The sequence below is a fragment of the Elephas maximus genome, chromosome 11 (assembly GCF_024166365.1).
Source record: "Elephas maximus indicus isolate mEleMax1 chromosome 11, mEleMax1 primary haplotype, whole genome shotgun sequence".
NCBI lineage: Eukaryota > Metazoa > Chordata > Mammalia > Proboscidea > Elephantidae > Elephas > Elephas maximus.
Window position 1 is genome coordinate 114,250,856 of NC_064829.1, and position 15,421 is coordinate 114,266,276.

Sequence of the window (15,421 nt, forward strand, 5' to 3'; positions counted from 1 at the left end):
CACCATGGTCGCTCTCTTCATTTTAAGAGGTGATAGGGTGGTGGCGCAGTGGCTAAGAGCTTGGCTGCCAACTCCACCAGCTGCTCCTTGGAAACCATATGGGGCAGTTCTACTCTGTCCTGTGGGGTCGCTAAGAGTCGGAATCAACTTGATGGCACACAACAACAACGACAGAGTAGAAAGACAGCAAAGGGCTGGGGGCTAGCAGTCCTCATTTCTAACCCAGACTCTCGCTAATTGGCTGTCACTTCCCTCTAAACTCATTGCTGCGGAGTCAGTTTTGACCCAAAGCGACCCTGTAGGACAGAGTAGAACTGCCTCATAGAGTTTATGGAGGGGACCTGGTAGCGCAGTAGTTAAGAGCTTGGCTGCTAACCAAGAGGTCAGCAGTTCAAATCTACCAGGTGCTCCTTGGAAACCGTGCAGGGCAGTTCTACTCTGTCCTATAGGGTTGCTATGAATCGGAATCCACTCAGCAGCGACAGGTTTGGTTTTTCTTGGGGGGGTGGGGGAGGTAATCTTTATGGAAGCAGACTGCCACATCTTTCTCCCACAGAGCAGCGTGGACCTTTCGTTTAGCAGCTGAGTGCTTTAACCACTGCTCCACCAGGGCTCCCTTGCTTTCCTCTAAACCTAAAATCAAACCAAACCTGTTGCCAGCGAGTGGATTCTGACTCATAGTGACCCTTGGGGAGACAGTAGAACTGCCCCATTGGGTTTCCAAAGATCAGCTGGTGGATTTGAACTGCCTACCTTTTGGTTAGCCGCTGAGCTCTTTACCACTGCACTACCACTTCCCTCTAGGGGCCTCCATTTCCTCAACTACCCCTCCCTACATGGCTTCTACTACTCCAAGCAGCTCTAAAATCTGTTTGTGCTTCCAGGAGCTCTTCTCTGATGCTGTGAGACCCAAGGACGTGGAGGAAGTTGATTGAGGAGCTGAGGAGGCCAGCACCGGCCTCATGGACCTGCCTCCGCAGCTCTTCTTTGCCCTCTATGTGACTGCCTTTGCACTGGGCTTCCCGCTCAACGTGCTGGTCATCCGAAGTGCCGCGTCCCATGCCCGGCTCCGCCTCACTCCCAGCCTTATCTATGCCCTCCACCTGGGCTGCTCTGACCTCTTGCTGGCAGTCTCTCTGCCCCTGAAGGCAGTGGAGGCCCTGGCTGAGGGGGCCTGGCTTCTGCCAGCTGCCCTCTGCCCTGTCTTTGCCCTGGCCCACTTCGCTCCCCTCTATGCAGGTGGGGGCTTCCTGGCTGCCCTGAGTGCTGGCCGCTACCTGGGGGCAGCCTTCCCCTTGGGCTACCAAGCCATCCGGAGGCCATGCTACTCCTGGGGTGTGTGTGCGGCTATATGGGCCCTTGTCCTCTGTCACCTGGGTCTGGTCTTGGGGTTGGAGGCTCCAGGAGGCTGGATGGACAATGCCACCAGTTCCCTGGGCATCAGCACACCAGTCAATGGCTCTCCAGTCTGCCTGGAGGCCTGGGACCCAGCTTTAGCTGGCCCTGCTCGCTTCAGTCTCTCCCTCTTGTTCTTCTTCCTGCCCTTGACCATCACAGCCTTCTGCTATGTGGGCTGTGTCCGGGCACTGGCCCACTCAGGTCTGAGCCACAGACGGAAGCTGAGGGCAGCCTGGGTGGCTGGGGGGGCTCTGCTCACTCTGCTTCTCTGCCTCGGGCCCTACAATGCCTCCAATGTGGCTGGCTTCCTGCGCCCCGACATGGGAGGTGGCTGGCGGAAGCTGGGGCTTATCACAGGTGCCTGGAGTGTCGTGCTCAACCCACTGGTGACTGGTTACTTGGGAGGGGGGACTGGCCAGTGGGTAGCATGTGTGGCAAAAATGCAAGAGATGACATCTCAGAAGTAGTAGCTACTGCTGGGGGAAGGGGGCGTGGAGCAGGGAAGCAAGGCTGCTTCTCCAGGCCCCTGGTGGGCGACGCTCCCAAGGAACTGCAGGACAGCCTTGCCTGGAAACCTCCCTGGAACCACTCATACAGAAAGGACCAAGCCTGGCAGAAGATTTTTGTCCCAGTCAGGAGAGAAAAATGGAGGCCAGGAGCTGGGCCACAGGAGGAAGGTAAGCTTGCCTCTGTAGGCATCGGCGGGCTCCGTAGCCCAGTCTCTCCTTTTCTCATGCCCTTTTTTTTTTTTTCGGGTCTGTCTCCAGGGTGCTGTGGGCACAGGCCCTTTGCTCCCAGGGAAGGAGGGGGGAAGCTTGCTTCTGCTCTAGGGAGCTTACCGTTTTGATGATAAACTTTGGGAGGCGCTACTCGGAAATGGTTTCCAAGTTGGGGGGAAAAAAAAAAGGAGCGGCAGGTGAATCAGAACTGCCGGCCTTTTGGTTAGCAGCCGAACTCTGCTCACTGCGCAGCGAGGGCTCCAGGAAGAAAGACGGGATAATGAAACTGTTGTACTACTGAGAACTCACAAGGGGGCAGCATTGGCGCTGTGATCAGGAAGTTGGCAGGCATAAACGCTTCAGCTCGGAGAAGGAAAATACGACCAACAGTAATAGTTCCAAAAAAATATGGAGACCTTAGTATGTACCAGGCAGCACCCACAACGTTTTTATTTAGCCGTGCTGCTGCTGTATAGTTGGGCAGGTTGTTCACTGCACAAGGGTGCTAGGCAGAGGGGGTAAAAAAAAAAAAAAAAAAAATCTACCTGTTCCTTGCTAACCAAGCCATGTGCCTGGCACCAGGCTGCCTCAACCCAGTAGAAGAAGCATCTCATTCTAATTTGAACAGACTTCATCCATTCCTGGAGCAGTGCACTTTGTGCAGGGTGGTGGTCACCTGGAAGGTGTACCTTTTCTTAATTTGTGCAAAGGTGCTGCCTGAGTTACCCTTCGTCCTGAAGCCAGGTATTATTATCATCTTCATTTTACGGGATTAAGAAACGTGCCTGAAGCCCCGCAGTAAGGAAGGGGTGGAAGTGGAATGTGATTCCCCAAGCAGGCCACAAAGGGCCAGGGGATATTTGGCTAATTTGGGGTGTTGGGGTCAACACCATACCTGTGGCCAACTTTACAAAGGTGAAAGATGGCGACCTGAGCCCAAGAGGCAGCTGTCAGAGGAGAGTGGCTGTGAAGGAGCAAACACCTGAGCCTCTGCCCTGGTAAGGCGAGGTACAGCAGCTAGCTTGTTCCACCAATAATGCCATGATCTGCAGGAGCGCAGTACTGTAGCTAGGTGCCGCAGGCTTTTCCTCCAATATTGCCATGAGCGCACAGTAGCACAGTACTGGTAGCTAGGTGCCGCAGGCTTTTCCTCCAACAATGCCATGAGTGCACGGTAGCAGAGCACTGGTAACTAGGTGCCCGGCATCCACTAGCTGATTTATACAAATAATCTCTTTCCATGCTTAAATGTCCACAGGGCAAGGATTTTTGTTTTATTCACTGATATGTACCCAGAGCCTGGCACATAAAAAAAAAAAAAAAATAGGAGGCACTAAATAAATATTTGCTGAGTGAACAATTGCTCCTAACAACCTTCCAAAGTAAGTTCTATTACTCCCACTTTCTTTATAAATATGGAAACAGAAAGGCCAGGGAGGTGAAGTCACTTGCCCGAGGCTCTGCAGAGACCATCAGCAAACTCTGCCCCCTGCAGTGGTGACTGCAGAAAATTCAGTGAAAGCCCCAGCACCCGCCCAGGCAGCCCCACTGCCCCTCCCATAATGTCAAGGACCACTCACTGTGGTCACTGCGGCGGGGCACCTGATGGGCCTGGGCTACCTCATCCAGTTACTTGTGCCTCCTTCCGTTTAGGGGAGAACCCAGTTCCTCCTTGGAACGCATGAGGCCCTGCGTGATGCCCTTGAGCCCTATACCTGGTACTAGTCCACCCAGCACATCAAATTTGTGCCCCGGTGATGTTTTTGTCCCAATGGTTCTTTGACCCTTTTTTATTGGTGTCCTCACTATCCTCTTAACCTCTCAATGTCCCCGAGCTCCAGCATCGCTAAATGGAAGCACCCCGAGAGCTTATATTCACTGCTTTGTTCACTGCTGTACTTTCAACAATGTAATTGAGATACAGAGCCCTGGTGGGCAGTGGTTAAGAGCAACGGCAAGCTATGTCTGCTAACCAAAAGGCCGGCAGTTCGAATCCACCAGCAGCATCTTGGAAAATCTAATTTACGTATTATGGAATCCATCCATTTTAAGTGGATGGTTTAGTTATTTTTAATAAAATTTACTGAATTGTACAACCATCAACATAATCCCATCTTAGAACATTTTCATCATCCCAATAAAATCCCATATGCTTGTATATAGTTGGTCCATTTCCACTCCCAGCCCTAGGCAACCACTAATCTACTTTCTATCTCTAGATTTTCTGGACTTTTCATATAAATGGAATCATACAATCTGTGGTCTTTTATGTCTGGCTACATTCACTTAGGAGCCCGCCCTGGTGGCTCGACTGCTAACCAAAAGGTCGGCAGTTTGAATCCACCAGCCGCTCCTTGGAAACCCTGTGGGGCAGTTCTACTCTGTCCTATAGGGTCACTATGAGTCGGAATTGACTGGAGGCCAATGGGTTTGGTTTTTTTGGTCATTCACTTAGTATAATGTTTCTCAGGCTCTTCCATACTGTCGTAGGTGTTGGTGGGTCATCCCTTTTTATTCCTGAGTAGTATTCCATTGTACGGATATACCACATTTTGTTTATCCACTCCTCAGTTGATGGACCACCAGCTGAGGTCTCCATTTTTTGGCTCTTCTGAATGATGCCTATGAACAGTTATGAGCAAGTCTTTATGAGAACAGATGTTTTCATTTCGTCCCTCAGGTAGACACTGAGAGTGAAATTACTGGGTCTTAAACTAATGTTTAGCTTTTTAAGAAATTGTCCAACTGTTTTCCAAAGTGGTTGCACCATTTTATATTCCCATCAGCCGTGTATGAGGCTTCCAATTTCCCCAAATTCCCATCAGCACTCGCTATTGTCTGAGTTCTTGCTATAAGGCTTCCTAGTGGATGTGAGATGGTATCTCATTGTGCTCTATAAACATTTGAATGAGTAAATAAATTATTTCTAAAGCTAGACAGAATTTGGACTTGAATCCTGATGGCAACACTTAACAGCAGCTATGCTACCTGGAGCAGCAACTCGCTTCCGTACTGTGAGGCTCATGAATTTCACGACATAATGGTGATGTCCTGCTGAGCAGAGTGGTATCGGTTATGTGCCCCCTAAAAGGCAGCTGGAGCCCTGGCAGCACCCTGGTTAAAAGCGCGGCTGCTAACCAAAAGGTCAGCAGTTTGAATCCACCATCCGCTCCCTGGAAACCCTGCGGGGCAGCTCTACTCTGTTCTGTACAGTTGCTATGTGTTGGGATTCACCTGATGGCAATGGATTTTAAAAGGTAGCTGCTATCATCATTGCCACCATTATCCATTATTATTAGTGGTAGTAGTACTACCACTCTAGAGACAAGCCACATGGTCCCAATGACTGGGACAGTGGCAGTTAACATCTATTGAGAGCTCACCACATACCAGGCTTTGCTCTAAGCCTTGCATTTTACGTGCATTACACAACAATCTCCCGTGATTGGTGCTACAGTTAACCCCTCAGGAAACCGAGACAGACCGTTTACATCACTTGGTCCACACTGCCAAGTTAGTAAGTGACTGAGCCAGCATTGAACTCAGAACTCCTGGCTCCAGAGCCCATGTTCTTGTCATCACTGCAATGCACTTCCTGCCCTTACAAGGCAAACTGGATGAGTCCCATTCTAGAGGAGCAGATAAAATTCAAGTGGAGGATCAGGAAGGAGAAATGGAGCCTGCTCTGGTGTGGTTCAAGCTTTCCCCCTGAAGCCACCCGAAGAGCAGGGCGCGCACTTGTGGAATTTGCTCCTCTTTTTGCATATTGACACAGCTCTGGCAAAGGAGCTAAAGGCATCTTTTGTGCTGCTGCTCAGCAGTGAGTGACGTCATGAGCCTTTATCAGTTCTGCAGATACGTAGCTAACCATATTGTTCTGGAGGAGACGGCAGGGTGCTGGGTGCAGAGCACCTGGGTTCTCCAATAAGCAGGTGAGCACGGGGCCCTGAGGAGCTGTGTGGAGGAGCAGTTGAGTGGTTAGGCCCAGCACCTTGGTGCTTTCTTTGCTGGGGGAAAGAGACAGGAGACAGGGAATGATCAGAAAGACAGGCAGGCGACCTCACTGGGGAAAGCAGCTGGGGACGCTTTGGTTGGGGGAGGGCTGTGACAATGTTCCCTGCTCAGAGTTGAGATGCTGCTGGCAAGGGCCAGGAAGATCCCCACCAGACTATCATCTCCGTGTCTCTCTCTCTTGCCAGTTACCATCACCATGGGCACAAACCCAGAGCAGTCCTTCTTCCCTGGCCACCACTGGCTCTATTTCTCTGTGTACCTCTTCGCCTTCCTCGTGGGGCTCCCCCTCAACCTGATGGCCCTTGTGATCTTCGTGGGCAAGCTTCGGCACCGCCCGGTGGCTGTGGATGTGCTCTTGCTCAACCTGACAATCTCGGACCTGATCCTGCTGCTTTTCCTGCCCTTCCGCATGGTGGAGGCAGCCAGTGGCATGCGATGGCCCCTGCCCTTCTTCCTCTGCCCTTTCTCCGGATTCCTCTTCTTCACCACCATCTATCTCACCTCCCTCTTCCTGGCTGCTGTAAGCATCGAGCGCTTCCTGAGTGTGGCCTACCCTGTATGGTACAAGACCCGGCCAAGGCCGGGACAGGCTGTTCTGGTCAGTGGGGCCTGCTGGCTCCTGGCCGCCGGCCACTGCAGTGTGGTCTACGTCATCGAACTCTCTGAGGGCTCCTCCCACAGTCCAAACACCAATGGGACCTGCTACCTGGAGTTCCAGAAATACCAGCTGGCCATTCTCCTGCCTGTCCGGCTGGAGATGGCTGTGGTCCTTTTTGGGGTGCCCCTGCTCATCACCAGCTACTGCTACAGCCAGCTGGTGTGGATCCTCAGCAAAGGAGCCAGCCATCACCGGAGGAAGAGGGTGGCAGGGCTTGTGGCAGCCACCTTGCTCAACTTCCTTGTCTGCTTTGGGCCCTACAATGTGTCCCATGTCGTGGGCTATGTCCGGGGTGAAAGCCCGTCGTGGAGAGGTTACGTGCTGCTCCTCAGCACCCTCAACTCCTGTATCGACCCCTTTGTCTACTACTTCTCATCATCTGGGTTCCAAGCTGACTTCCAGGGGCTGCTGAGGAGGTTGGCAGGGGTCTGGAGCTCCTACAGGCGGGAGCGCAGCGTGGAACTGAAGGTGACACGGGAAAGCGAGGGGCAGGAGTTGTCCAAGGTAGAAAGTAGGTAGGAGACTCTAGAAGGGCTGTGAAACTGGTGGCCAGGCAGCCTGGGCTGAAAGCTAGGTGTTCTGATGGGTCGTCCCCAGCATAGCACCTATCTCAGTCAAGCAGGACCTTGAGTGGCAGGCTGGGAACTGATGTGGCCTGGGAGTGTGCTCACCAAAGGCCAACTCTTGATCGCACCACATTACTGTACCACCTGTCCCCACACGAACAGGTTCAGTCCTGGGAAGTAGTCAGAGTGAGAGACTTCTGTGGGAAAAAGAAGCTCCCCATGGCAGCTGCCAGTGCCTGTGCTTTTCTGAGGGCAAAGAAGGAGTTAAGAGGGGTGAGCATAGTCTGAGGGAGTTGCCCAGTGGCTTGGGACAGGGGAAGGGAAGACCCCACCCATCATGGGTGCTCCTACTGGCAAGTCAGGAGTGGGGCGAACAGGGCTGGCAGGCATTTCAGACTCCGGGCTTGAGGGAGCATCTGCTCTCACGTGTGCTTTTCCAAGAAGTTTCTGTGCTCGAGAAATTCAGAACTTCCGGGACTTTTATAAAAATTGACAGAAGAAAAGTCACTCAAATAAATTTGATGGCAAGCAAAAAGAGAATGGTCTTTCCTGGTTCTCCTGTTTTTTCTTACGGCGTATATGGATCAGGTGGAATGAGTGGATGGAAGGATAAAATGGGTCAGTTCCGAAGGAAAACAGCTAAATGACAAGATGGCTAGACCCTGGGAGAGAATCTGGGCTGGAAGAATAAAAACACAGAGCTAACTTCTGTCTTAAGACCTTGGCCTGACCCATTATCTTCTTTAATCCTCTCAATAACCACACAGTAGGTACTATGATCCCCGTTTTACAGATAAGGAAACAGGCACAGAGAGTGAAGTCTCTAGCTGGAGGTCCCAAGTAAATGAAGCAGGCCTTGAAGGTGGGATTATCTGTCTCCAAAACTATGCTTCTAGCTTCCTTCAGCTGTGTAACGTCCCATGTGACCTGGCCCCCCAAAGGTAGAAAAGGTAGTCTTACTAGCACACAAAGTAAACAGCTTATAACGAAAAGTATAATTAAATGCAAAGCAGGTCAACTATCTGGGTTGGTACATCCTCTTCCCAGGAAAGAAACCCTCTTAAAAAAAAAAAAAAAAAATTACCATAATGAGCATGGTTGACCTCGGGTCACTGCAAAAACCTTATCTTCTTAGGAGTTATTTTCATTGAAATGTGGTCATTTCGTCAAAATTGAGCCTATGACGGCAGCAGGTTTAGTTTGGTTTTAGTAAGTTTTCATTTTCCACCTTTGGGTGGTACATAAGGAACAGCTGGTCAGAGGCCCCCCCCCGCCCCCCAGCAAGCCAACCAGAGAAATGCTGCCACCTATTTGTACATACCCAGACCCAGTGCCCTCGAGTCGCATAGTCAGCTTTACCTCAAAAACATTTGTTGAGCACCTACTATGTACAGCTGGCTCAATTTGGGACTTCTGGGATTTCAAAAGCCTGCTAATGTCTTTAATATGTAGTTTCTTCCTGAGGTTAAGGCCATTGGGAGAACGAGGGCTACCAGTGGGGGACTGGGTTTCAGGTGGAAAGGCAGAGACACAGCTCTGTGAAGAGACGAAGGCTTGGGTTGTCTCTCTATCCCACAGCTCATCTGATTGTCTCAAGGCACTGTGTCCTGGCAACTGGTAAGAAGTTGATGCTAACATGGGCCTACGTGGCTCAGGAAGGGAACAAGGGTAACATAAATGAAGTGTCACATGGAACATTCTCTGTGACCCTAAAAGTGGGAAAGAGGATCCAAAGCTGATGACAAAAAAGAGTTGAAAACCCACATTCTAAAGAAAGCCACAAACAACAGTAGTCTGATCCCTTCCTCGGGGTTTATTAAGATGAATTAGTGGCAACTTAACTGGCTTTGCTGTCCCTACCGTGACCCAGCACCATACCCACCCCAGTCTATGTAAGCAAAAGACTAAGGAGGAAGTGGGGGGGATGATAAGCCATCGGAGGCTGGGACAATCATATGGGTGGTGGTAAGGGAAACTGTAGTTTTTTCTACATCTTTTGGTATTCAGGGGAAGAGGATCTCAGAGAAGGGCAAGCTCACAAGAAGAGATGCATTTCTGTGACTTCTTGCCCTGTGCCTATCTAGGCAGGGGGAAGGAGAAAGGCTGAGAGAAGGCAGAGGGGAGTGTATGTGTGAGTAATGGAGTCCCCTGCACTCTCACCATTGGCATGCCAGCCAGTGTGAGTCTCCCACAGGTGAGGGGATTACAGGTGAGGGTGGAAGTTCTGGGGATATTGGAAGAGGTCAAGCCAGGATTGGATCTCCCAAGACAGGGACCAGAACTCACATTCTAGCTGCAAAAGAGAGCCAGTACTTGGGCATCTGAGTCACAGAGGATGCCAAAAGCTACTCAATATTAGCTAAAGTACTATTTTTCAACCTTTTTTGCACTACTTCCCCCTTAAGATTTTTTTTTTTTTTTCCTTCTTTTCCACTCACCACTTTCCCTCTTGGCCCAGGGAATTTTCATACCACAGATATACTGTATGTGTTTGTGTGCTATGGCCCTTTGGAGGGCCATATTACCCCTGCCACGAGTGCATGAGTGGGAGGGATAGTCTTAGTCAATAGAGTGATAAAGCCTGTCTCATACTGACTCAGGTTTATTATCTTGCTGCAGCAAAGGAGACCACTCCAGAGGGAGTGTGAGGGGCATCTCACAAAGGCCTGTTGCAGGTCCTGGGGTTAAGAGTGAAGTTTAGGTGAATCTGAAATGAAGCGTGCTTGATAGGTGCAAAGCAAAGCAAGGCTGTGTGTAAAGAAGTCAATACCGGGCTGGGCTGAGAAATGCACTCAGTGTCCTATTTTTTTTTTGGAACTACAAAATAAAGATAAAGGAAGAATGTTGTGTCTGGAACTCCTTATCTGAGGCTCTGGTGGGGTGGAAGTCAAGGCTGCTTCTCTGTGTCAAAGAAATTCAAATCCTCCAAGCAGGAGTGGGATGTTTCATTCCTAGTGATATGACTTTACACAGCCAAGCTTCTGACAGTCTGAGATGTCAGAGAACAAGTTTTCTCAGCAGTATTTAATTTTGTTAAACCAATAAAAACATTTTTTTAAAGAGTCCTGGGGAGATCCTGGGAGGAACCAATTGATGGCCATGAAGTAGGTGGGACTTTTTTCCCTTCTGGAAGGAATGCTCCTCCTTCTCCAAAGCCTGAAGCAGCACAATTGAGAAGGATGGGAGGAAGAGAAGATCTGACCCATCCCTGCCCCAGGTTCCCAGGGCCAGGTCAAGTCTAAGGTTACAGAGGAATGGGGAGGAGACAAAAAGTTCTGAATCACCAAATGTGACCAGAACCCTAGGGAAGCTGTCTAAGAAGTCATTAATGAACTGGCACAGATGGTTCCATACAGAGTGATTAAAGCCTTGAGTGGGAAAATCAGTGTACACTTGAGGACCCAGAGCTGATCAATAAACCAGTGTCAACAAGAGAACGGCAGAGGTGACCATCAGGACAAGGGGTGGGAAATAACCAAGTGTGGAAGATAGGTTGACTTGAAGTGCTTCCCTCAGTTGAATACAACACCTGGATGCCTTAGCAGGTGGCCTCCCAGTGTGTGTACATTGCTGGTGGGTCGAGGGAAGCTGTGATGCAAAGCAAGAGAGATAAATCTGCTTCCGCTGGATCCTGGGAAGGAAGCAAAAACTGGACGAGGTCATGAGTCAGAAGAGGGTGGAAGGGAGCTGAAGAACAGATCAGAATGAACAAGAAGCCTGGGAGTCATCAAAATTAAATGCAAAAATCACCCAAAGGGAGAAAGCAGAGCATCAATAAAAGTAGGAGACACCTGGAAGAAGTGTCAGAATAAACATTTCTGGAAGAGGGAACGAGGGGAAGTGGGACATAGAGTTGGAAGGAAGGGAAATCAAAGTGAACAAAATAACGTGAGAAGGTGCTCAACTTTTGACTTATATCTCTCTCACAAATTACTCCTTCTGGTTAAAAAAAAAAAAAAAAAAAAGCTCCAAGATATATAGGAAGTTGAGGCCACTAAAACTTTGTAACATCTGTGAGAAGCCCACTGACTTCCCTTTAAGGCCAGTTCTGAAAAACCATTCATGTGGAGGTGGATCAGAGCATCAAGATGGCAGCCTGTGTTCTGGGAAAGAAATGCTGGGATCACCTTCCAGAGAAAGGCTGGGCCAGAAGGGATGAATGCTGATAAACACGGTAGTAGAAGGAACAGGGCACAGAGCTCACCTCTCATGGAGGTGTGGAGCCAACGGAGGGAAAATGTTTCAGAAAAGAGAATGAGGTACAGAAATATTTTTTGAAGAGGGTGATTTTACTTAAAAGTTTACAAGGAGACAACCAAACTGGTGAGGACACTCCCAACAAGTGATTAGCACTCCCTGAGGCTGACCCCAACTCTGGGGGTCAACTCATGACACCACCAATCATGACAATCTTGAATCTCTCTACTGGTGACTGGTCTCAGGTTGGACACATGGCCCAATCTGGCCATCAAATGGTAAGAAGTTTTGCGGTTTTGGAAAGGGGTTTCTGGGAAAGCTTTTCCTCCATGGTGAAAGAGATAGATGTGTGAGGAGCTATTCCTTTTGTTCCTGTCCTTTCTCTTCCTGATTTGGAAGTTTTTACAAGAGGATGTGATGTCTGGAAGTGCAGCAGCCATTTTGGGGCCATGTGGTCACAAACTACAGGGAGAAAGCTAACAAGGGAAGGGTGACAGAGCAAAACTAAAGGACCTGAGCCCTTGATGACATTGTTGAGTTGGGACCACCTACCTCCAAACTTACTGTTAATAAACATGCCTACAAATGAGAAGCTATTGACCAGATATTCTCTAGCTTGCAGCCAGATGCATCATATCGCTAAAGGATGGACTTATACTTAGGCATACTAGACCTTACTAGGACCTCCTAGACTACCCAATGACAAACTGTCTTATTTTGAAATATTTTATGACTCTAGAATTCCTAACCTCTGCTCTATTCGCCTTTTAAGAGCTATGTAATCTTAGTGTTGCCTTATCTATCATGGCTAGACTTAGGGGAGATTTCTTACGGCTCCGTTCAATATCTCTGGCTCCATGATGTCAGGGCTCCCCTCACTCAGAAGGAGGCTTCTGAGAGCCCACGGGCTGGGGTTGCATGGCTGCTTTCTAACGTCAAATATCACTTAACTGACAGTCTCTACTGCAAGCTTGCCTCACTTTATTGATAAATATTCCAATGCTTGTTGTGGAATCTCAGTCATCATGGCAACAGGAGAGGGCCGAGGGAGTGGGCTGGGATCATGAGCAGTGTGGTCCTGTGAAAGGCTGCTTGGCCTTGCTCACTGTTCTTGGAAACAAGAGTGCTACCCCGTCTTTTTGCCCATGGAGTCTTTATAATGTACCTAATGCCCATACAAAGATGAGAAAAAGTGTTCCTAGACGTCTAATTTACCACTTACAATCAACGCACACAGCTAGGGGTTTGCTGCTAGCTGAAACCTTTGTTTTTTGTCTCCGCTTCCACTTTTTATAATAACCGTTCTTGTGCTTCCTCATGCTTAGAGCACGACCCTCATCTAGCTAACATCCTAGAGGCTTCTACCATTAAAATAACTCCTAGTTTGATTATCCTTTGGAAAAAATCTAATTATTTACTGTGAATCAAAAGAAGGTCAGCTAGAAAAGACGTAAAGCAGAAGAGACTGCTTCAGGGTGAACTGAACAAACAGACCAGCATGTGTGGGTAAAGCAAGCCGCTTGGTTCCACAAGAGTGTGCTGGCAGAGGGTGCACAGAGCACTCCTGCTGCTGCACGCCCACCCACCAGTGAGGAATCAGCCCAGAGCCCACCCACCAGTGAGGAATCAGCCCAGAGCCCTATGTCCATGCAAAGGCTTGCACCAAGCTATTTATAGCAGCTTTGATCCTGATAGCCACAAAGTAGAAATGGCCCAGGTGTCCGTCAACAAGAGAACGGATTTAAAACCTGTGGTATAGCCATACAATGGAATACTCCTCAGCAATAAGAGGGAACAAATTACTGACATAAGCAACAATATAGATTCTAACAGAAAACTGATCAGTGGCTGAGAAGCACTGGGGATGGGTTAGGTGAAGGGATTAACCAGGAAGATAAAAACCAGAACCAAACCCACTGCTGCTGAGTCGATTCCAACTCATAGTGACCCTGTAGGACAGAGTAGAACTGCCCCATGGAGTTTCCAAAGAGTGCCTGGTGGATTCAAACTGCCGACCTTTTGGTTAGCAGCTGTAGCACTTAATTACTACATCACCAGGGTTTAACAAAAGGATTTTTCAGAGGATGAAAATATTCTGTATCTTCACTGTGGTGGGGGTTACATGGATATCTACATTTGCCAAAAATTCATTGCTAAAAATGAGTACATTTTATTATATGTAAATTAAACTTCAATAAGGGTGATTAAAAAAAAAAAAAAGAAGTCAACTTCTAGATGTACACCCCAAAGACTTAAAAATGGTTAAAATGGCAAATTTCTTTTTATGTGTGTTTTACCATTTAAAAAAAAAATTCCACTGGAAGTAAAAAAATAAATGAATAAAATAAATGTTGCCTGGCTTTCATGGCCATAGCATAGGTGTACATGATATCATCAATAAATCCATTCCACCTCTGTAAATGGCAACACCATCTACCCATTTACCTGTGCCAGAAACCCAGACGTCGTTCTTTTTTTTTAAGATCAATTCTTTTTTTATTTTTGAAATCATCATACAGTAAGAGTGCTTTGAGAAGGGGCATACAGTTCTATAAATTTTAACACACATGTATATTTGTGTAACCACCACCATAATCCAGAGAAAGACCCATTAGAGACACATCCTCCCCTCCCCCATGACTCCTGGCAACCAGGGATCTACTCGCCAATGCTCTGGTTTTATCTTTTCAAGAAAGTCACATAAATGGAATCACACAATATGGAACCTTTTGATACTGGCTTCTCCCACTCAGCATAATGCCTTTGAGATTCATTCAAATTATTATGACTATCAATATTTCATTCCCTTTTATTGTTTTGTGACATTGGTTACCAACCCCACAACATGTAAAGACGCTCCCTTCTCGACCTTGCGTTCCCTATTACCAGCTTTCCTGTCCTCTCCTGCCTTCTAGTCCTTGCCCCTGGGCTGGTGTGCCCCTTTAGTCTTGTGTGGTTTTATGGGCCTGTCTAATCTTTGGCTGCAGAATGAACCTCAGGAGTGACTTCATTACTGAGCTAAAAGGGTGTCCGGGGGCCATAATCTCGTGGTTTCTCCAGTCTCTATCAGCCCTGTAAGTCTGATCTTTTCTGTGAATTAGAATTTTGTTCTACATTTTTCTCCAGCTCTGTCCAGGACCCTCTATTGTGATCCCTGTCAGAGCGGTCAGTGATGGTAGCCAGGAACCATGTAGTTGTGCTGGACTCTGTCTGGTGGAGATTGTGGTAGTTGTTGTCCATTAGTCCTCTGGACTAAACTTTCCCTTGTGTCTTTGGTTTTCTTCCTTTTTTTCCAGAGCCACAAAGGTGATATAAGAGAAAACCCATTGCACCACAAGGTATATAAACAAAATAATAGTTACCTCTGGGAAAGCAGAAGTGTCAGGGAGAAGTGAAGTAGTGTCTTAGTCATCTGGTGCTACTATAACAGAAATACCACAAGTGGATGGCTTTAACAAAGAGATTTATTTTCTCACAGTCTAGTAGGCTAGAAGCCCAAATTCGGGGCGTTAGCTCAAGGCTTTCTCTCTCTGTCTGCTCTGGGAGGAAGGCCCTTCTCATCAGTCTTCCCCTGGTCAAGGAGCTTCTCTACACAGGAACCTCGGGTCCAAAGGACGTGTTGTGCTCCAGGTGCTTCTTTCTTGGTGGTATGAGGTCCACCCCGCTTACTTCCCTTTCCTTTTATCTCTTGTAAGATAAAAGGTGGTGCAGGGAAACTCCCTTTACATTGGATCAGGGATGTTAACATTAGTAACGGTGTTACAATCCCACCCTAATCCTCTTTAACAGAAAACTACAATCACAAAATGGAGGACAACCACAAAATACTGGGAATCATGGCCTAACCAAGTTGATGTATATTTTTGGAG

The 15,421-nt window shown here is 48.2% G+C and overlaps 2 protein-coding genes across 3 annotated transcripts; both read left to right on the forward strand.

Annotated features, from left to right (window-relative positions):
• The first annotated feature begins 962 nt into the window (after window positions 1-962).
• FFAR1 (free fatty acid receptor 1) lies at window positions 963-1,865 on the forward strand. The gene has a single exon (XM_049901095.1). It carries the CDS (start codon window positions 963-965, stop codon window positions 1,863-1,865), a length of 903 nt encoding a protein of 300 aa, XP_049757052.1.
• Window positions 1,826-7,980, forward strand: LOC126085555 (free fatty acid receptor 3-like). Of its 2 annotated transcripts, none has more exons than XM_049901092.1 (2): window positions 1,826-2,075; window positions 6,317-7,980. In XM_049901092.1, exons 1-2 carry the CDS (start codon window positions 1,826-1,828, stop codon window positions 7,306-7,308), a joined length of 1,242 nt encoding a protein of 413 aa, XP_049757049.1. In that variant the 3' UTR covers window positions 7,309-7,980. The 2 variants fall into 2 exon arrangements, with proteins under 2 accessions (XP_049757049.1, XP_049757051.1); XM_049901094.1 differs by lacking the exon at window positions 1,826-2,075 and adding an exon at window positions 5,843-6,049.
• Window positions 7,981-15,421: the final 7,441 nt, after the last annotated feature.

Bases quoted from the DNA above. Each gene is read 5' to 3' on its own strand.
- FFAR1 (XM_049901095.1), top strand. From the start codon at position 963: ATGGACCTGCCTCCGCAGCTCTTCTTTGCCCTCTATGTGACTGCCTTT.
- LOC126085555 (XM_049901092.1), top strand. From the start codon at position 1,826: ATGTGTGGCAAAAATGCAAGAGATGACATCTCAGAAGTAGTAGCTACT. The intron at 2,076-6,316 runs GTAAGCTTGCCT...CTCTCTTGCCAG, and splicing joins AGCTGGGCCACAGGAGGAAG to TTACCATCACCATGGGCACA.